Below are 23,493 nucleotides of genomic sequence, written 5' to 3'. Positions count from 1 at the left end.
TCACCCATGATGAGAGCCTTGTCGATCAATTTGGCCCTGGAGAGATTGTGCAAGGCTCAAGGGATAGAATTTTTCTCATTGTTATATATTTATATTTATTTAGGAGGTTAGGCAGGAATTAGCCTGATTTGTGCTTGTTAACAGAAGAGACTGCTTCTACAGGGATGAGAGACATTTAAATAGAAAGGGTGCAAGAATATTTCCTGATGCTATCGAGGCAGAGTTAAGTGGGTCATAAAACTGCTAGCTTGGGGAGATATGCGGACTAATAGATTAACAGTAGCTGCTGGCAGAGTTTAAAGTGATTCTTGCACTGCTTCTATTGAAATGCAAATGCAATAGAGCAGCAGCCTGGAAAGCAAGCCAATGGGGATTTCCAGGACTGCTGAGAGTCATAGTGGACCAAGTAAATACATGGGCTGTGTCAGGGTAACTAAGAGTAGAAACAGGTGCATGTATACTTGCATGTACACCAATGCTAGGAATATAGTTAATAAATTTTATGAGCTGGAAGTGCTAGTTAGACATCAAAGGCAGATTAAGACATCAAAAGGTGTATGTGCGTGTTTTTTGGCTAATGCTATATAAGCTTGCTTTCTTGCATCATGTGCCCTTGCTAATGCTAAAGCATGTGTTCAGAGGTTGATCTGCATGTAGTGTAGGGCACTGCTATTTGTAATATGGACATTTCTCCACCTTAAAATCTATACCAAGAACTTTGCAACCAAACATAACAGGATACTCAGAGGAAGTGCTAAATCTGAGTTGTCATTTTGTGAAAATGTTTACAAAGGGCAAGATCAGTTCATTTTCATTGATCAAATTTCAATGACAACTCAGAAGAGCAAGATTGTTGTTTGTTATTTGGTTTTTAGGAGCATTAGCAACTAAGGCCATATTGCTCCAGGGATATGCGGTGGCCATTCCCTGACCTTTCCGCATCCTCCGTATTTGGTGGTCATGGGCTTGAACCTCTGTCTAAACAAGAAGCGTGTGCTACGCACTGCTGCCCCTGCCCACCTAGCTACGGAGGTGCCAGAAGAGCAAGATTTGAAATGTCCAAGACCTAAGAAAAATTAAAGAACCTTCCATTGTTTTAACTGAAATGAAATAAATTGCATTTATTACTTCTTTTCAAACTACATTTTTATAATTTAAAACAAAACATGAATGTTATTTTTCCTATGACATATACTTTGAGCAGATCTTATGATCTGTTTCCTACTAAAATGCTCCTCTTTTCTGAAAATGGCTGGATCCTTTGACTAAGAATTGCTACTACTGGAATTTGGCTTCCCTTCTGTTGCTTTGTAAACCACTTGAATGAAAATGTAACGGTCCACTTCCTCTCTACAGTACCACTATTTGAATTCAAAATTCAGCTAGGTGACTATTTCCTCTCCTTACCAGATCACTGTTTAAAAATCAGTAGACTGGAGATTCCAGCATTGCTATTCCCCACCACTCTTCCATGCTTTTTAAAAAGCATTAACTACAAGCCCTTCCCTCATTACTGAATAAACAGTGCATTATTCATTAGTTATAGATACTTTTGTTTGGAACTCTGACACTACAATAATTACGAAACCTTCTATAGTTAAAAAGTTAATTTTGAAATAAAAACTTCATCAAAGATAGGTACCATAACCACATAACACAACAGGGAGAAATACATACTTATTGAGCAAATCCAGAGAATTTCCCTTTATGAATTACTTCAAGAATTACTTGCAGGCCCTGGGGTCCCGTGCAAAACTTATATGGGGTGTTTTTATAAAAGTGATTTTTAAATTTTTTTTTTTTTTTTTTTCAAATTTTACAGTAACTAAGAAATAATTAAATAATTTTATATTATACTGAACAAAAATATTAATATGAATAATAATTAATACATTTATCAACAATATCATTTAGCAATTGCAGTCATCTCATAAAAATAGGAACATGAATAAATAATAACAGGAACCAATCACCCAAATGCATCACAATCGCATGCATCAAACAAACAATACAAATATTATTAAAAGTGAGTATAACATTAAAATTACATTTTTAAATAATGTCCTATATATAAAGGGTTTTCCAATAGTAACGCTCGATGTTTGGCAACAGCGCATGACGAAGTCGACAGTCACACAGGTGGTATCTTTGGTAGCCGTATTCAGTTAGTCTCTGCATTTTATTATGGAGCGTTACACGACTGAGCAACGAGTTGAAATTGTAAAAAATTATTATCAAAACCAATGTTCTATTCGTCAAATGTTTCGTGCACTCTGTGCAGTTTATGGTGTCGACGAACCTCCTTCAGAATCCGCAATTCGCCGTTTAATAAACAAATTCGAAGCAACTGGGTCTGTGGCAAATCTGAAAGTGCCTGTACGTCAGCGAAACGCAAGATCCGTTGAAAATATTGCTGCAGTCCGGGAAAGTGTGCGTGAGAATCCGCAACAGTCCATTCCGCGTTGGGCTCAAGAACTTGGCCTGTCTTCGACGACAACTTGCCGAATCCTGCATAAGGACTTAGGGCTTCACCCTTATAAAGTGCAATTAACCCAACAACTAAAGCCCAACGATCATGCGCAGCGGCATGCATTCGCTGATTGGGCGCTAGAGCAGTTGGAGGTCGATCCTGATTTTGGGCGAAAAATAATGTTTAGTGACGAGGCTCATTTCTGGTTAAGTGGCTTTGTTAACAAGCAAAATTGCCGAATTTGGAGCGACGAAAACCCACGGGAGATTCATGAGGTCCCACTACATTCCGAAAAAGTTACGGTATGGTGTACACTTTGGTCCGGAAAGGCCAACATTAGGCGCGTTATTGCTGAAATTGAGCCACTTTTATGCAATAACGTCATCACCAATTGGGTATCCAGGATTAACCAAACCAGACAAAGCCGCGGCGGACATTTATCTGATATAATTTTTAAAACATAATGTTAACACATATACTTCATAATAAAAATAAATATAGATCACTATCACTCTCACAATTTGTTTTATTGCGTTACAAAAATCGAGCGTTACTATTGGAAAGCCCTGTATATACAATATCAAACAAAACATACAGATTGAGAATGAAGCATGTGCTCTACTTCTAGCAATTTTCAAGTCAACTCATGCAAGCACTCTTGAAGTGACGATAATGTGGGTAAGACAATGGCAGGCTTGTTGACAGAAATGCGGATATTATTATTTCGACCATTTGAGCGTGAGGCCCTGTTTGACAGAACCAGATGAATATGCTTGTGGCCGGCCCTGCACTACTTAACTCAGACTGTCCATCTTATTTTCAAGTATACTTCTCTAGTATTAATACTAATAATTATTAATAATAATATTTCTATATCTTTTTCTTGAAATTACAAAAATTATTGGTTAAGTAACTAGTGAACTTTATCTCCATAAATGTTGATTTAAGCAATGGCAGATGTCAATTTTGTATGAGGTTTTTATACACTGATATATCTTTCTTACCAAATATTGAAATGCTATTCTTCTTCTTAAGGGCCCAGGCATTCCAATGAGGAAAATATCTTGATGAAGCTGGTCCTACAAAACATTTCATTTAAATGTTAAATCATATATTTTTTTTGTTCAATCTATCCAGATAAATATCAAAATAATGAAAACTTACAAACATACTGTTTAAATAATATATTTATCTTGATATATAAAGGCTTCATAATATGTGGACCACACTTTCAGGAAATGGTAATGATTTTCAATGGAAATGGTAAAATAAAATAAAATACTAAAAAAAATAAGATGAAGCAAACATGTACCTAGTAAGAATAAATATTTTACTAGGTATGTGTCTGTTTATTCTTATTTATTATTTTATTACTTTTCTCATCATTAAAAAAAAAACAACCATTTTTTAAATTCAAACAGCCACAGAACCACAACTTTCCAGAATCAGATATGTTTATATAAACTTTTTTCATTTTTTTTCAGATCCAGAATTGACTCTGAATGCGAAGTCCACACGTTAGACCCTGTATGTATTGTTCAATAAAAAGACAAAACACTCTGTGTATATTGTTAAATTTAATGTCAACTTCTCCTTACCAAATTGGTGGGAGATGAAACCACTACCCCAATATACAAACACTGCATTTCTCAGAGGCGAGTCCATAAGTTGAATGATATTTCCATGCATGATGATACAATGGACATATGCATGACAAAAAAAATTTTTTTTTTTTATTTTAGAATCATTAATGCATTCTTTATTTAATACATTCACTGATTTATTTAATACATATGATATATACCACATATCATAAATATTAAGTAATTATGCTATAGCATAATTATCATACACTGTTTTTATTGTGCTATACATATATATGTAAAGCACAATAAAATATATATGTATAGCAGCACAATAAAAACAAAGTGCAGGGATAGATAGGTGACAAAACTGCTGATAAGCTTTCATTCCAAAATTGAGCACTGGTCTGGGTCTGGTTTCACAATTACCAGATTTCAATGGTTCTATTGTATTTATTTATTTATTGTTTGTTTCTTTACTTTTAAGAGTTGCAATTAATACACTTCTGTCATTCTCTGTGCATGCCAGATAAAATTATACTTTTCATTCAGAACTCAGATTTCTACAGCGATTACTTGATTTTATATTCATGTAATAGAAAAAAATTAAATTTTTCTTTATACTCCAGGTAGTAAGTAGTAGTAAGGGAGGCATGCGATGCAAGAAAGCAAGTGATGAGCTTATGTAGCACCAGTCAAAAAAAACAATTTCACACATCCATTCCCTCTAAAAGTTTGTCCAGTTCCTCCTTAAATTTATTTAAGCTATCAACTATCACAACAACAGTTGGCTAAAGGCAAATTTCCGTACATCTATTCTACAACTGTCTTTCCTCAATTTGAATTTATGCCCCCTCAGGTTCATAATCTGAGCAACCAGAAGAATCCCATCAGAATTTAGTGTGCTCAATCCATTCAAGGCCTTATACACCTCAAACAGATCACCTTGCAGGTGCCTAGTCTCCAGCTGCTACAATTTGCAGAACTTAAGCCTTTCTTGGTAAGAGAACCCCTTTGTTCCCTTCACTGTACACGCTCAAGCAACTCTACATTCCACCTAAAATGAGGCCTCCAGACCTGTATGCAGTACTCAAGGTGTAGCTTGACCATTGCTTATACAAAGGGATAATCGCCTACTTTCCCTTACTAGCAAAATTCCTGTATAACACTGACAATACCCCATGACGTGCTCTGGCAGCCTGTCTGCATTGCTAAAAAAACTTCATATCTGACTGCACAATTACTCCTAGATATTTTTTATCACTAAGTGCAGTATCACACAGTTGGTACATTTTTCTGGGGTTATTTCTACTTATATGTAGTACTTTGCATTTGTCAATGTTAAACTTCAGTTGCCATTTCTCAGCCCATCTGCCCAAATTTTATAGATCCTGTTGTCGTAGAACACTGCCATTACTTTCATTACCAACCATGCCAAACTTTGTATCATCTGCAAACTTCAACATTAAGCCTGATATACCTTCATCAATATCATTGATAAATATACAAAACAACAGTGGGCCCAATGCCAAACCCTGGAGGACTCCACTAATAACATTAATCCACGTAGAGCAGCATCCATTGATTACCACTATCTGTCTTCTCCCACTCAACCACCCTTTTATCTATTGTAGCAACTTACCCTTAATACCATGCTGCTCCAATTTGTACAGTAGTCTCTCATGTGCAACAGTGTCAAAAGCATTCCTGAAATCCAAGTATATGATATCAAAATTATTTTTTTGCATCCAGTTCCTTTGTAATCACATCATAGTATCCAATAAAATTTGTCAGACAAGACTTTCCCTTAACAAACCAATGTTGTGTCTCAATTAATACTGCAGCCTTGTCTAGATGATCCTGCAATGCATCTTTAACCAGTGACTCCATTATTTTCCCTGGAGCAGAAGTTAAACCAACTAGTCTGTAATTACTCGTGTCACCCTTAGATCCCCTTTTGTGAATTGAGTATACATTTGCACATCTCCAGTCTGTGAGGACTTCCCCTGAGTCCATGGATGCTCTCATAATTATGGTAAGGGTTTGCTTACTTCCTTTCCTGCCTCTTTAAATATAACTGGATAGATCCCATCCACCCCAGGTGATTTTCTTATGTTTAAATTCAACAATTTCTCCTCCACTTTGCTCTCAGTTATTACAAAATCATTAAGCACCCTGTTACAGTTTGATAAACTTCCAGCATTTTCCTCCCTTAATAACTCCTCGTGTGAATGTAGATGCAAAATACTCATTCAGATTATCAGCTATCTGAGCAGGATCATCAACAGTCGAACCATCGATATCAAGGGGACAAATCTGATTCATCCCCTTCCTTCTAGAGTTTGTATGAAGCAGTGTTCCATAAAAAATAGAGGAACTGTCTGGTTTCAGTAAATACAATTGAGCAATGAACTATAATGAAGCAAATTTTCTTTAGATTTAGACTAACAAGTGAAGTCTCTTTATCCTCCAAGATGTCTTATGGTTAGATGGATGGTTGTTTGAAACATTGAATACTATGGTTGGAGTGTACCAAAGCCATCTGAAGACAATTTCATTCATAATAGAGAAAGAAACACAATATTCAACAAAAAAAAAAAAAAGCATATAAAATTTGCCAAGAATACATTTCATTACAAAAAAATTAAATGTTTTATGTAAATCTCAAACAATTTTTAACATTACATTATTAATAAGCATTAAAGAAGTTGTTTTTACATGCATGAGGCCAACAATATACACTACGTTCACAAATATTAGGAAACATATGAGGCGAAGGTAAAGAAAGTCAGCACAAGAACCATGGGAAACTTTTAGCAGTCAAGCGCATTTCCCAGTACTGCAGTTTCTCCCTGCATTCTTGGTAAACAGATGGTGCATGCTATTGGTAGTGGTAGTAGAAGTCGGTAACAATGTACCGATTAGTTTTTTCTCATTATTAAAAGCAGATTATTGGAGTTCATGAGTGTAACAAAGCCTTTGCGGCTGAAATTTACTTAGAGGTACACCCTCTAGACTGCTTAAGTCTTAGGGTGTCTATCCCCCCTTCACGCTGTTTTAACTCGATACAAAAACAACTTCTACAGCAACTACTGATAACACACACTGTCTGTAGAAGTTGTTTTCGTATCGGGGGGTAAACACCCTAAGACTGAAGCAGTCTGGAGGGCGTACCCATAAGTAAATTTCAGCCCGCTCATGAACTCCAATAATCCACTTTTAATAATCAAAAAAACTAATCAATACATTGTTATCAACTTCTACTGCCACTACCATCTGTTTGATGAGAAGGCACTGGACCATCTGTTTAATGAGAATGCAAGGAGAAGCTGCGGTAGTGGGAAATGCTTTTGACCGGTAAAAGTTTCCCAAAGTTTTCCGTGGTTCTTGTGTTGGCTTTCTTTACCTTGGCCACACATGATTTTGGAAATAAAACATTTTTACTCACAGCCACCTCTTAAAAGGAATGTATCAGTTCATGCCCTCCTCCCCACAATTTGAGAACTAATGAGTTGAAATCACTAACTGATGCAACTTCTGGTTTAGCCACTTGGTACTATCCATTGAGAAAGATTTGATTTCAAGTCCCGTCTCAGACCAAAGGAATTTCTAAAGGCCTTTTCAGTTCAAGGTTTGAGTTCAAGTCATGAATGCATGCAACTATGCAACTACAGACTCATACTTATGGGCATAAAGAGCAATGGGAAACCATTGCATATAACCTGTATGAACTGCTAGGATTAAAGACCTGCCCTCGGGCAGAATAATCATCATCCATATTAAAATGGACTGGACAATGCAAAGAAACAAAGCTTACACAGGATCCATCATAAAAATAAAATTAAATTAAAAGAAGTCTTTTTTTTTTCTTCTTTTTTTTTTTTGCTCAATGATACACTATTGATTATAAAATTAAACTATCAATTTTGTATTGGAAATAATTTTTTTAAATTTTATTTTGGCTGAACTCCAGTCCAGTCTAGTATAAGGTACGCCGATGAAAGTGAGGAAAGATGGCGGTGATTGACAGGTGAAGGTGCCTCCCACTCAGTGCTGTGATTGATGGAGTTCTGTGATTGGGTGATAATTGTGGAGGTGTTTTCTTTCTGATTGTTTTGTGTCATCGAGGTGGGGGGGTGCTTAGCTTAGATAGGGTGTTTATCCCCCATCCCACTAGTTTTGAATCGGAAAATGAGTTCACAATTGAAAAACAGTGGCAAGTGGGGAGAAAACATCCTAGGCATATCAACCTAGGAGGATAATGGGCAAGGAGTGGGCAGAGTCAACTTGTCAATCACTACTTTTCCACTGTTTTGCTAGCCACCATGTTGGATGGGGTACCCTAATCTGGAGTTTTACCTTTATTTTTTAGCCTAAATTGTTATATAGATTGATTTTCAAATGCCATGATTTAAAGTCTACAATATTACTGTGCATCATTTTTTGTTTGTGCTGGAATACTATTAAATACCTAATGCTTGGTTACCATACATCCAGTAAATGTGCATCCAATAATACATACAATTCATACTAATACCCTTTTTGTCTGGTTGGTTGGTTGGTGTCGTGTCCATTTGAAGTCAAATTGAACCATGCGCTGATATCACTGCTTTAGCTAAGTCCACGATCTTTTCGTTATAAAGTTCTCCCTGAAAAGGGGATTCGTCCATGCTTTGCAAAGTCGCCTGAATTGCAGGACAGCTGAAGATGTGTTCCAGAGTAAGCTGTTCTTTCGGACAGTTTCTGCAAAGTTTATAAGTTCTGGTACCATCCGCACCAATTTTCATACCTGCCATGTGTCGGGTTCTCAGTCTGGCAATGGTCTTAGTGATGTTCCTATTTGCATTAATCTCGCAGATTTGGTGATCAGTTTCTATATGTTTCTGTCTGAGTCTGTGTCTGGCGATGGCATTAGCATCATCTAGAGTTATGATTTTTGAGGTGTTGTGATTTAAGTTTCTTGCCTCTTTTGCCAGTTTATCGGCCGCCTCATTTCCTTCTATACCCACATGCGCAGGCATCCACTGTAGTGTGCAGCTCTTTCCCAATTGACGAACTGTCTCCAAATGTCGGTGAATGTCCTGTGTGAGTCCTGTGCGTCCATGTTTTATTGCCAGCAGGGCCGCTCTTGAGTCGCAGAAGATTACAAGCCCTCTGGCTCTGTCTATGTCTCTTAGTGAAATATAACTATTTAGGGCCTCAAGGATTGCCCTTAGCTCACATGTAAAGTTAGAGGCGATGCTGCCTGCACCTATGCTTTGTTGCATTTTTGTAGTATTTGTCAGGGTGGTGTGTATGCCTGCTCCGCCCTTGAGGATAGTCTCGTCAGAGGATCCATCGGTATACATCTGTACTAAGTCATGCCTCGAATAAATCTCAATTGTTTTGATTCCTATAGCTTTGACAATGGTCTCGATTTCTTTTTTTGTACAGTGTTCCACGAGATCCAAATTTATTGTGGTATTTTGGGGGATGCAAGATGGTAAGGTAGGCTCTTGAAGTATGTCATATTTTGTGAGTTCAAGATCAAGACTTTCTCTGATTTCCTTATCGTATTTCATGGTAGATGACCTTTTGAGTCTTGACCTGCAGTTCCAATTTATAAAGGTCCTACGGGAGATATGATCAATGTCTCTGCTGTTAGCCTTATTAGTGAATTTAATTGTGTGATATCTTCTTCTTTGATTGAGTGTCTGAAGGCCGCATTCCCACTCTGCTTTGGTGTTGTTCGTAGACGAAACAGCCCCGATGATTATTTTGGCTGCTCTTGCTTGGATCCTGTCCAGTTTTCCAAGTGCAGACTCAGAAGCATGCGCCCATATTGGTGCTGCATATTCCAAATTAGCCCTGATAAGTGAAGTATAAGTTGTTTTAAGTGTTTTCGGATTTGCTCCCCAGTTCGTACCACATAAGCTTTTTAGGATGTTTAACTTCTTCAGTGCTCTGTTGGAGCTGTTTTCAATGTGTTTGGTGAAACATAGTTCTGTGTCGAGGGTTATACCCAGATATTTTGGGTTATCCATTTTTGAAGTGGGCACGCCGTCTATAGCGATAGCTGGGTTAAAGTTCTTTCTGCGGCTTCTGTCTGTGGTAAAAACTGTGTGGTTAGTTTTATGGGGATTTATCTGTAATTTCAGTTTTCTTGCCCAGTCCACAATTCCTTTTAGTGATCTGTTTATGGATATTTCTGATTTTGCCATGTCTCTGCTGGTATGCCATATTGCTATGTCATCTGCATAGCATGCAATCTTGGTGTCTTCGTCTATATGTTGATGGACGTTATTAGTGTATAGCAGGAAGAGCAGGGGACTGAGAACAGAGCCTTGCGGGACTCCCTGCCATGTTCTTCTGTCCCTGGAGTAGGCCCCATTATATCTTACTCTGATCTTTCTGTCTCTTAGAAAGTCTGCAATCCATATTAGGGCGTTACCCTTTATACCATGTTTGTATGCTATTTCAATTAATTTCTTTCTCCAGACTGTGTCAAAGGCCGATGTCATGTCGAGGAAGACAGCAATAGTCTTTTTTGAAGGGTTTTCTTGCAAGCCGTCTATGATTGACTGACATAGATAAAAGAGTTGATCTTCTGTGGCATGTTGTTTCTTGTAAGCTGTTTGGTAGAAATTTAATATTTTCGTTTTTGTGAGTTCATTCATAATTCTAGAATGTATTATACGTTCCGTGATTTTGCAGAGAATACTAGTGAGTGCAATGGGTCTGTAATGTTTACACTCGGTGGGCGATTTCCCCGGCTTAAGTAAGGGGACAATGATTGAGGTTTTCCATGCCTTGGGGAGTTTTCCCTTTTGCCAAGTTATGTTTATTATTTCCAGTAAGCATTTTGTAGCGGTTTCTCCAAAGTGCTTGACCATCTCCCCAAAAATTAGATCACTGCTGGAGATTTTCTTGCATCAATGTTCCTGATCGCTGTCTTAAGCTCTTGGCAAGTTATAGCCTGAGTAAAGATATCATCATTTTTGTATCCTCTTGCCTCTGTCAGAAGTCTTCTAACTCTTCTGTTCAATTTCTTGTCTTCCCTATTGAAGGATAATTTACTGATGTTGGAGTAGTGTGTTGCTAGCATATTTGCTGCCGCTTTGTTTGTATCTGCATCAGAACCAGAAGAGTTAATGATGTTTGAATTCTGATCTGTTGTACTAGAAGAGCATTTATTTAGGGCTCCGACGACTTTCCAATACTTTGCATCTTTCCTTGGGTCTAAGCTGTTGCAAAATTCTGCCCATTTTTTACTCTTACCCTTTGCTATCTCTTCCTCTACCTTTCTTGTAGCTTCGGCAAGCCTGTTTCTGTTTAGGCTTGTGTTGTTGGTCTTTACTAGTTCGTTTAAATGGTCCCTTTCTTTAATCAAAGAATCAATGTTGAGATCTTTCCAATAAGGGACCCACTGTTTTTTCCTTTTACCTCTGGGTATGAACCTCTTGGCCGCAATTGTGATGTTCTTTGTAAGGTTTGAAGTCTTTTCTTCCAGACATTCAGTTCGAGGCTCATTTAAGCATAGTTTGTCCAGTAACTGTGTAAAACCTGTCCAATCTGCTTTTCTGAAGTTCCATGATCTCTTTTTCTGGTCAACTTCCTCCACTTGAAATTTAAGTGTGGTTATAATGGGGCGATGATCACTCATGGCACTATTCAAGATTCTCCAGCTGCAAAGGCTTGAGATATGATAGCTGACTGCTGTGAGATCAAGGGCAGATTCCGTGCCAGTAGTTCTTGATAAGTAGGTATTTTGCTTGTTATTTAATATGATCAGACGTAGATCAATTAGGATATCTTCTACCTGCTGTCCCTTTTCATCCAGGACAGGTGATCCCCAAGTGGGACTTTTTGCATTAAAGTCTCCTACCATAATAACAGAGTCTATTGGGAGACCCTTTTTGTCTGATATATATATATATATATATATATATATATATATATATATATAGTTACATACAATTCTGCATCTTTGGCACACTATGACCAGGATAATTATAAACTCCTGATTTTTGTGATCATCCTGCATATGAATAGAAAATTAATTAATTTATTTAAGAGATCAGAAGCTAATGTATTTTATAAGTTCAAAAGAAAAACTAAAAGGTTTTAGTTTCACATTTGGACTTATAAAATGAAACAAACCATGCGCTTTTGGTATAGTCTTGATGGCCTCAAGAATGTTGCTGTTCTGATTGTGCATTCTCAGTTTTCATAGTTTTAGTGGAATGATAACTTCCAGAAGTACTTTTTACCATGTAGTTCATATGAGTCAAAATAGAAAACAAAATGAGGGTACTCCTGGAATTGGTGGGGGTGAAAAAGAAAAGTTTATGGATCAAGGGGTCATTTTCACCTTTAAGCAGTATTACTGAAAGGAAACATGCCTCAGACTACAGCTGCTATTGACACAGGGCTGGCTTAAGGCACGATGGAGCGGTTCCCCCAAACAGGGAGGCAAAATTTAGGAGTGCGAGGTGCCCCAAAAATTCACTGATTTGTTGAAAATTTCAAGTCAGAGAGGGTGCACCAAAAAATCTCACACAGGATGCTGATAGACCTGGGGCCGCTTCTGTATTGACAGGAAGGAAGCAACAATTGTTATGCAGTTTAGGAAGAGTATAATATTCTTATGCCAGTGAGAAACATTGCTACAAGATAGAAAGATATGCAATCCACTATGAAGGATTTTTATAGAAAATTTTGCCCATGGTTTATCTATGAGCATAAAGATTTCCAAAAAAATCTAATGAAAATGTCACAAAGGAAATTTTAAACATGGCAAATCACCTTAATCCAGAAGTGGATACTGAAGATGGAATGAGTTGCTAGTCTCACAGAGAAGACCTCATGAACAGCAATCTGATTGAGTCAAATAGAGAAAAGAATGATAGTGATAATGAAATCTCCAACATTTAAGATAAATCATGATGAAGGTGGAAAAGATAATAGGAGTCACAGAGGATATCGATCCTAACGTTGAAAGAAGAAGCAATGTCAAATGCCTTTGTAATGTCACTGTTTGCTATAAGATTCTTTATGATGAAAAAGCTTTCTTTGAATGAATTTTTCAAACAAAATTAGTTTATCAGGTATGTACAGTAATTTTATTTATTCATATTTCATTAAAAAATTATTAACAAATCTTTGGGATTCTCAGCAAGTTATATTGCTTTATATAGGAATTTAATGTTCAGTTGGCTTACATTTAGTTAATATACAGTTTTCCAAGAATGCACTGCATACATTAACTGAGCATTAAATTACTGATAACCAAGCAGAGTAAAATAACTTAATCCTAAAATAAATGTTTACATGGTTTCTTTTTAAATTTTAACCTAAGCAGGCACTTTTATTCTTCCCAAAAATTTCAATTGAAATTTTCATTGAATTTTTTTTTCTCTAGTTAGTACAAATATACACATTATAAAAACAAAATATGTTAATAATAATTTGTTTAATATTAATATAAAACATTAATAAACAAAACAGGGAAAAATCCTTAAATGGATCACAGGATGGCTGCCAGGCAAAGGGTTGTGATTAATGGTTACTATACAGATTGGGCTAATGTAAGAAGTGGAGTTCCCCAAGGATCAGTACAGGGACCATTGTTATTTTTGGTTTTCATTAATGACATCAGCAGAGGGACACAGGGCATGACATCAAGTTCAGTAGAGTAGCTAGCAATGAGCACCAAGCAGCCCTTCTTCAAGACACCTTAGATAGACCTCAACAATGTTTAGGAAAGCAGCAGTTATCTTTTGATGTGGCAAAATGCAAGGACTTACACTTGGGGAATAGCACCCCCAAAATGACTTATACACTTGGTGAAGTTAAATTAAAAACAGCAGAGGAAGAAAGGAATTTGGGAGTTAAAACACAATTGGACACGAAGTTCTCTGAGCAGCAAAAAAGGAGGCAAGAAAGGCCCGTGGTGTCATATTGATGATTTATTGAACATTTGCTTGTACAAATAGGTAATAATTCAACTGTATAAAGTAAATTGTAAGACTGTACTTGTTATACTTTAAGTTTGGAAACTGCACCTAAAAAGGGCACAGAGCTTCTTGGAAGGCTCCAAAGATGGGCAATGCAACCAGTGAGAGTGGAAAAAGGGCATCCATACCAGGAAAGACTTCAAATATGTGTTACAATGTTTGGTAACTAGGCACCTTAGAAGAGACCTGATTGAGGTGTACAAGGCTCTGAGAGGAAAAGTAAAATGGATAAGGATGAAATTTTCACTGTTATTTTTTTTTGTTGGGACAGCAAAGCTTCATCACACCACACAACTAATAACAGGTACCGGTTAGAATTATAGGATAAATGAATATAAATAAGAGAAATGGAAATAAACAAATGAGCATAAAAACAGCACTGAAGACATCACCTTCAGTTTGAAATTCTACATCAATTTTGCATTTCTTTCCATACACTGCACATCACTCTTTGCTCATTTGTTTGCAAATGTCTGATTACATCATGTTTCCACCACAAGAAACTGAAGAATCATATACATATGACACACAATGCAAACACGTTACCTCTTCCAGATTTTAAAATACAAAGAAAATCTTGCATATAGGTCTTCTTAAACCTACATTGTATTTCTTTGGCATCTTACTGAAGGACACTGATAAATCAAATTTAGCTTCATGCTACATATAGCATATAGAACAAAAAAATTGGTATAATAGATCCAACTATATAATAGACTAACATCTTTGGGAGGGATACGCAGAATAATAGATTAACAATAGCTGCAGGCAGAAGTGAAAGTGATTCTTGAAAGTGATCGGAATAAGCAGCAGCCTTGAAAGCAAGAAGCTGGGTATTTCAAGAACTGCTAGGAGTCATCATGAAACAAATAAATACAAGGGCTGTGTTAGGGTAACTAAGAATAAGAACAGCTGCATGTATACCCATGTATACAAATGCTAGAATTATAGTAAATAAATTTAATGAACTTGAAATGCTGGTCAGTCATCAAATGCAGCACACATAGGGATATCAGAGACATGGCATCACTCAGATATAAGGGATGCAGAATTTGAATATGGGGAGTACAATGTATACAGAAAGAACAGACAGGACTGGGAAGGGGGGTGAGAGGAATTGTGCTCTTAGTTAAGAAGCCCATAAAATCTAAGGCAGTGCATCCAGTTGACATGCGTGACCAGCGCAATATTAAGTCAGTTTGGTGTGACAAACACTATAAAAGCAAAAAATGACAGTAAGAGTGTATTATAGGCCTAATGACCCTTATGAGTACAACAAACAACTGTAGAGAGAAATAGAGTGGGCCAGTAAATCAGAATGTCTTACGGTGGTGGATTTTAACTTTCTAGATATTGACTAGAACTTGTGGGTTGGTCATTCACAGACTAGCAAGAATCTTGTGGGCTCGTTGGATGACTCTTTTTTTATTGCAGCATGTCAGAGAAGCAAGAGCAGGAAGTAATACTCTTGATCTGATTATTAGCAGTGATTATTCATGCATAAAGAATCTGCAGGAAAAAACCCACAGGGTTGTAGTGATTACAGTGCAATTATTTGGGGTTTACTTTAAAATGTAACCACCATCAATGGTAAAGGAAAGGGTTTTTGCTTTCATAAAATTAAATACAGTGGTCTCAGACAGTTTTTAAATTCTATACACTGGGACCAACTGATGATGTTACCGTCATCAAATTCTAAATGGGAAGCATTCAAGGAATTAATTATTGAATGTCTAAAAACTAGACATTCAATAATTAATGAATAATTAAATGTCTAAAAACTAGACATTCAATAATTAATGAATAATTAAAAACTTTTCATGTCAACTCAGAACTACTCTTCAAGGTATAGGTCTAAATGGATATCAGATGAACTGATAAGACTCATGGCAGAGAAGAAAAATGCACAGGATGCATATAAGTTATCAGGCAGCACAGAGGCTTTTGGTAAATATAAACTAGTCTGAATCAAGTCAAAAAGGAGGTTAGGCAAGCAAAGGTGGACTATGAGAAATCTTTGGCAAAGGATACAAAGAAAACAGCAAAGACTTCTTTACTTAAGTAAACACTAGAAGGAAGGGGATCAAATTAATCAAATTAATCCATCTGATTTCAATGGTTTGACTGTTGATGATTCTGATCAGACAGGTGATAAACTGAATGAATATTTTGCATCTATATTTATACTTCAAAAATTCTTTAGGGAGGGGGATGCCAGAAGTTTACCAAACTCTAACAGAGAACAAACTGATTTTATAAGAACAGGGATGAAAGGGGAAGAGAAATTGTTAAAGTTAAACATAAGAAAAGTAATTGGGTTGGATAGGATCTGTACAATTATACTAAGGGCGGCAACAAAGGAAGTAAGCAAACCCTTAGCCATAATTAAGAGAGCATCCTTGGATTCAGGGAGTTCCCGGTGGACTGGTGATGTGCAAATGTATCCCCAATTCATAAGGGGAGGGGGGAATCAAAGGGTGACACGAGTAATTACAGACTTGTTAGTTCAATTTCTGTTCCAGGGAAAATAATAGCGTCACTGGTAAAAGAAGTTGTTGTTGTTTTTTTGGTTTTTAGGAGCATTAGCAACTAAGACCATATTGCTCCGGGATATGCGGTGGTCATTCCCTGACCTTTCCGCATCCTCCGTATTTGGTGGTGACGGGCTCGAACCCCGGTCTAATCAAGAAGCGTGTGCTACGCACTGCTGCTCCTTCCCACCTGGCTACGGAGGCGCCGGTAAAAGAAGTGCAGGAACATCCAGACAAGAACACAATTATACTTCAGATTAAATGAATGATTGATTTTGATTTTACTGGTGCAGAAATATACTTCAGACACAGCATGGGTTTGTTAAGAGGAAATCTTGTTTGACCAACTGGATTGGATACTACTATGTGGTCACAAAGAAACTGAATGCAAAAAATAATTTTGATATCATATACTTGGATTTCAAGAAAGCTTTTGATACTATTGCATATAAAAGACTGCTGTAGAAATTGGAACTATGTAGCATTAAGGGAAATTTGCTACTATGGATAAAGGGATGGTTGAGTAGAAGAAGAAAGAAATTGGTAATCGATGAATATTGTTCTTTGGGGACTAATGTTATTAGTGGTATCCCCCCGGTTTCAGTGTTAGGCCCGTTGTTGTTGTTGTCTATATTTATCAATGATACTGATGAAGGCATATCAGGTTTAATTATTATTATTATTATTATTATTAGCTATATGGTGCAAGGAAGCCTGAGGCTTATGCTGCACCAGCCAAAAAAAAAAAAATTCCTGAGTTACCCTAAGAGATAGAGAGAAGTAGTAGGGAATCACCAAGAAAGAGAAGAATGATGATATCCAGCTCGGGACCCTGGGTGTGCCAAGCCCATACTCACCAGATGTGAGCCCCTGGGGTAGATGTCCAAATTTGTAGAAGATACAAAGGTTGACAAAGTGGTTGATGATGGGAATGATGATATGCTACTACAACAGGATCTAGAAAAGTTAAGCAGATGGGCTAAATAATGGCAATTGAAGTTTAACATTGAGAAGTTCAAAGTACTGCATATGGGTAGCAATAACCTCAGAGTAACATGCCAACTCTGTGGTACTACAATCAGAGTAGTGGAAACTGAAAAACACCAGGGGTAATTGTGTAGTCAGCTATGACGTTCTTTGAGCAATGCAGACAAGCTGCCCAATACAGAGGGTCTCGCTATAAACAGCTCATGGGGTTTTGTCAATAATATGCAAAAATTTTGATAGCAGGGATAAGGAGGTGATTATCCCATTGTATAAGGCAATAGTCAGGCCATTTCTTGAGTACTGCATGCAGGTCTAGATGCCTCATTTTAGAAAGGATGTAGAACTGCTGGAACAAGTACACAGAAGGCAACAAAATTAGTGAGGGCAACAATGGGGTGCTTTTACCAAGAAAGGCTTCAGTTCTGCAAACTGCAGCATCTGGAGACTAGTCACCTGCAAGCTGACCTGACTGAGGTATTTAAGGCTTTGAATGGACTGAACAGGCTCAATGCTGATGGAATTCTTCCTGTTGCTCAGACTAAACACATGAGGGTACACAAATTCAAACTAAGGAAGGACGGTTGCAAAATAGATGTGTGGAACTTTGGCTTTAGCCAGTGGGTGGTTGATTGCTGGAACAAACTTCCACCTGTTGTTGTGGAAGTTGATCGCTTAAATAAATTCAAGGAAGAACTAGAAAAAAGTGTTCCAGGGAATAAATAGGTGAAATGGAAGGAAGTATTTTTTTTTTTTTTGGTGATGTTGTATAGGTTTGCTTCCTTGCATCATTTGTCACTACTAATGCTAACGTAGAGTAAAGCTTATACTCTGTACGTAACATCATCTCGTGCCTGCCACATATTTCATGAAATGTAGACTAGCAACACATAATGGCAATTTGTTAAGCAGAGAGAAAAAAAAAAGTACAAAATAAAGTAAAAATTCACAGAAAATTTAAAAATTCCAAATTTTACGTTTACTATTTTTTTAATGAAAAAGACAGAGGAAAAACTAAGTTAAGGCGATAAGAAGGAGAAGGATTCAAAAAGATAATGTCTCTATTGTAAATCTGGAGAGCTGACAGCTCTCCAGATTTACAATTTAGAATTGATGTAATACTGTCCAGATTTAGAATTGCTGTAATACTGTCTCTCTGCATTCACCACTTATTCCCTCCTTGTACTCTTACTGCAAGATGAGGTCTCCACACCTGTATAGATACTGAAGATACAGTGACAGACAAATAAACTGCATCACCTTAAAAAAGTAATTTGTAGTAAAACGTATAAGATACTGTTTGATTACAGTCATTTTGTTTGTTGCAAAGCAAAGGTATTGCATCAGATAGTGCTTCTATTCCATCAGACAGTAATTGCAAGGTACTGCATCAGCTGTTTCTATAAATACAGCATTAGAAGGTATACACACTCATTAGTATCCTGTTTTGCGGAGGTGCATGGCTCCATAGTTATTCAGTTGACACCAAGAAAAAAAAAAAGTGTAGCTGTTGCTCTGTCCCAAACAGGGTTTCTACATGTGCTATCACTGATAAAATAGGCTGCCACCAGTCAACAGTATCCCAGGTGCTGAAATTAAAGCGTGAAACCGGTAATGTGACGAGAAGACCTGGATCAAGCCGTAAGAGAGCAACTACGCCTCCCCAAGATCGATATTTGAAATGGCTATGCCTTTGCAATCACCATGCTAGTGCTCCTGATCTAAAACTAGACTTTCAGATGGCTTCTGGTGTTGAAACAAGTGCACGAACTATCCAAAGATAGCTTTTGGAATGTGATCTTCATGTCTATCAGCTCAAGAAGAAGCCTTTGTTGACCCAACAAATGAGGAAGAAGTGACTTGCTTGGGCTAAAATGCATTTCATAGACAAAAGAGCAATCGGACACTGTCATCTTTTCTGGCGAATTGAAATTCAACCTGCATGGCTCGGATGGGAAGCAATATGTCATTAGCATTAGTAGAGGCATTCGATGCAAGAAAGCAAGCTTATGCAGCATCAGCCAAAAAAAAAAAAAAACCCCCACTTCCACTTCACCCCTCTGTTCGTTCAAGATACCTGTCCAGCTGAGCCTTAAACTTATTTAGGCTATCAACCTCCACTACAAGGGATGGAAGTCTGTTCCACCAACCAACCACCCTCTGGCTAAAGGCAAATTTCCGCACATCTATCCTACATCTGTCTTTCTTCAATTTGAATTTATGCCCTCTCAGGTGATTATTCTGAGCTAGAGGAAAAATCCCATCAGCATTGAGCATGCTCAAACCATTCAAGGCTTTATACACCTCTATCAGATCACCTCGCTGGTGCCTAGTCTCCAGACACTGTAATTTGCAAAACTTAAGCCTTTCTTCGTAAGAGCACCCCTTTGTTCCATTCACTAATCTTGTTGCCCTTCTTTATACTCGTTCCAGCAGCACTACATCCTTCTTGAAATGTGGCCTCCAGACCTGTATACAGTACTCTAGGTGTGGCCTGACCATTGCCTTATACAAGGGAATAATCACCTCCTTATCCCTGCTGGAAAAATTCCTGTATATCATTGACAATACTCCATGAGCCACTCTTGCAGCCCATCTGCACTGCTCAGAGAACTTCATATCTGACTGCACAACCACCCCCAAGTCCCTTTCATTCTCTACCACTGTCAGTGTAGTACCACAGAGTTGATACGTTGCTCTGGGGTTGCTGTTTCCCATGTGTAGTACTTTACATTTGTCAATGTTAAACTTCATTTGCCACCTCTCAGCCCATCTGCTCAACCTTTCCAGATCCTGTTGCAGCAGCATAGTGTCAGTAGTGTCCTTGACAACCCTGCCAACCTTTGTATCGTCTGCAACTTGGACATTAAGCTTGATATACCATCATCAATATCATTTATAAATACAGAAAACAATAATGGACCCAACACTGAGCCCTCAGGGACTCCACTAATAACATTAGTCCACGATGAGCAGTGTCCATTGATTACCACTCTCTGTCTTCTCCCCCTCAACCACCCCTTTATCCATAGCAGCAATTTGCCTCCAATGTCACACTGCTCCAATTTGTGTAGCAGTCTTCCATGTGCAACAGTATCAAAAGCCTTTCTAAGATCCAAGTATATAATATCAAAGCTATTCCCTGCATCCAGTTCTTTTGTGACTGCATCATAGTATCCAATCAAATTGGTCAGGCAAGACTTCCCCTTAACAAAACCATGCTGTGTCCGAGCTATAACTGAAGCCTTGTCTAAATGATCCTGCAGTGCTTCTTTAACCAGTGCCTCCATTAATTTTCCTGGAACAGAAGTTAAGCTCACAGGTCTATAATTACTTGTGTCAGCCTTTAATCCTCCTTTGTGAATTGGGGTCACATTTGCACATTTCCAGTCTATGGGTACCTCCCCGAGTCCAAGGAAGCTCTCATAATTATGGCTAAGGGTTTGCTTACTTCCTTTGCTGCCTCCTTTAATATAACTGGATAGATCCCATCCACCCTGGGTGCCTTTCTTGTGTTTATCTTCAACAGTTTCTCCTCCACTTTACTCCCAGTTATTTCAAGATTCTGTAGTTTAATGCTAGAGTTGAATACACCTCTGGCATTCCCCTCGCTGAATAACTCCTCATGTGTGAATGTCGATGCAAAATATTCATTTAGTTTGTTTAGCTACCTGAGCAGGATCATCAACAGTTGACCCATCAATATCAAGTGGACCAATCTGATTCATCCCCTTCCTTCTAGAGTTTACATAAGTAAAGAACTCTTTGCTGTTTTTCTTTGCATCCCTTGCCAAGGATTTCTCGTAATCTGCCTTCGCCTGCCTAACCTCCTTTGTAACTTGGTTGCATATCAACTTGTATCTATCATAGGCTTCTGTGTCATGTGTTAATTTGTAAGTATCCCATGCATTTTTCTTCTCTGCCAAATGCCTCATTAGTTCATCTGACATCCATTTTGGCCTAAACCTTGAACAATATTTCTTAGTTGGTATGTAAAGCCTAGTAGCTTCCAAGATAAGTTCTTTGAATGCTTCCCATTTTGAATTTGCTGTTGGTAACATCATCAGTTGGTCCCACTGTATAGAATTTAAATACTGTCTCAGTCCATCGTAGTCGCCTTTACGGAAGCAATAACCCTTCCCTTTACCCCTAATGGTAGTTACCTCTTTGAGTAAATCCCACTTCAGCACACAGTGATCACTGCCACCTAGTGGTTCATTTATCTGCAGATTCTTAATGCATGAAGAATCACTGCTGATAATCAAATCAAGAGTATTACTCCCTCTAGCTGCCTCCCAAACATGCTGATGTAGAAAACAATCATCCAATAAATCCACAAAAGCCCTGCTAGTGTGTGAGTGACCAGCCCCCAAATTCCAGTCAATATCTGAGAAATTAAAATCTCCCATTATAAGACTCTCTGATTTACTGGCCCACTCTATTTCCCTGTACAGTTTCTTATTATACTCATCAGAGTCATTAGGCCTATAGCACACTCCAACTCTCAATTTTGATCTCCCAATGCTTATGTCACACCAAACTGACTCAACACTGCACTGTCCAGCGATGTCGACTGGCTTCACTTCTTGGGTTTTATGTGTTTCTTAACTAATAGCATAACCCCTCCCCCCTTCCTATCCTGTCTATCCTTTCTGTAGACGTTGTACTCCCCAAATTCCAGTTCTGCATCCCTTATATCTGTGTGACACCACGTCTCTGATATCCCAACAATATCTGCCTTTGATGTTTTGAGCAATACCTCAAATTCATCAAATTTATTTACTAAACTCCTAGCATTGGTGTACACGCAAGTATACCTGCACCTGTTCCTATTCTTAGCTACCCTAACACAACCCATGTGTTTACTTGTACCGCAATGGCTCCCAGCAGTCTCTGAAATATCATGCATCTTGTTTTTCAGGCTTCTGCTCATTCTAATAGAAGCAGTGCAAGAATCTCTTTCACCTCTGCCAGTGGCTACTGTCAATCTATTGGTCTTTGTCTCCCCCCAAGCTAGCAGTTTTCCGACCCACCTAACACTGCCTTGATAGCATCAGCAAATATTCTTGCACCCTTTCTATTTAAGTGTATCCCATCCCTGCAGAAGCAATCTCTCCTGTTAACAAGTACAGTCCAGGCTGAAAAAAATTCTACCCCTTGAGCCTTGCACAATCTTTCCAGGGCCGAATTGAAGATGATGAAGATGATGTCAGAAGATGAAAATCGGAGGCTTGCCATCCTGACTGCATAACACCGACTGTAAAGTTCCCCGCTGGTCAAATGGTCTGGGAATGCATAATAAGCAAAGGGATGGGCGAATTAAGTTTATTAATGGAATTGCGAATGTAGAAACCTACACTGTTATCTTGGAGGAGTGCCTGAAACCGGTTATTAGGGATCACCACACAGAGTCCAAAACTGCAATTTTCAACAGGACTCAGCACCTTGCCACAGAGCAAAATTGATAAGTTTTGTGCTATTTAGATTTAAATGATGAGTTTGTCTTCTTGTCTCACAAGGCTTAAAACATGCTTACACCAACGTTTCCCTCGTTTTTCTCCCTTAAGGTGCAGTCATACCTCAGAAATGCTGGCATTGCAGTGTTGGACTGGCCTGGCAACAGTCCAGATTTGAAACACCTATTGAAAATTGCTGGTACATAATGTCATCTAAAATTGTTCAGAAGAAGCCAACAAGTAAGATTCAGCTGCAGACGGGCATTGTGAGGGTGTGGTATCATTAAATTGGACAACCATATATCCAGAAGTTGATTAACTTTATGCCAGAACATTGCAAGGCTGTAATTGCAGCTCGAGGAGGAACAACAAAATACTGAGGACTTATTTTGCTGATTTACAGTAAATAATACTATTACTTTAAGTTGTCATTTCGGTTTCTACATGTAAATGCAATAAAATGTATGTTTGGTT

At 37.9% G+C, this 23,493-nt stretch overlaps 1 protein-coding gene across 1 annotated transcript in view; it reads right to left on the bottom strand.

The window, feature by feature from the left end:
- c12.2 (von Willebrand factor A domain-containing protein c12.2) overlaps positions 1–23,493 on the bottom strand; it is a 574,487-nt gene that overhangs the window by 520,516 nt on the left and 30,478 nt on the right. The window contains exon 5 of the mRNA XM_090380213.1: positions 3,475–3,549. Coding sequence (XP_090236339.1) covers positions 3,475–3,549 — 75 coding nt within the window. The remainder of the gene's footprint in view (positions 1–3,474; positions 3,550–23,493) is intronic.

This window comes from Mastigoproctus giganteus, chromosome 8 (genome assembly GCF_048544385.1).
Source record: "Mastigoproctus giganteus isolate SK-2022 chromosome 8, ASM4854438v1, whole genome shotgun sequence".
NCBI lineage: Eukaryota > Metazoa > Arthropoda > Arachnida > Uropygi > Thelyphonidae > Mastigoproctus > Mastigoproctus giganteus.
This window is presented reverse-complemented; position numbering and strand designations above follow the sequence as displayed.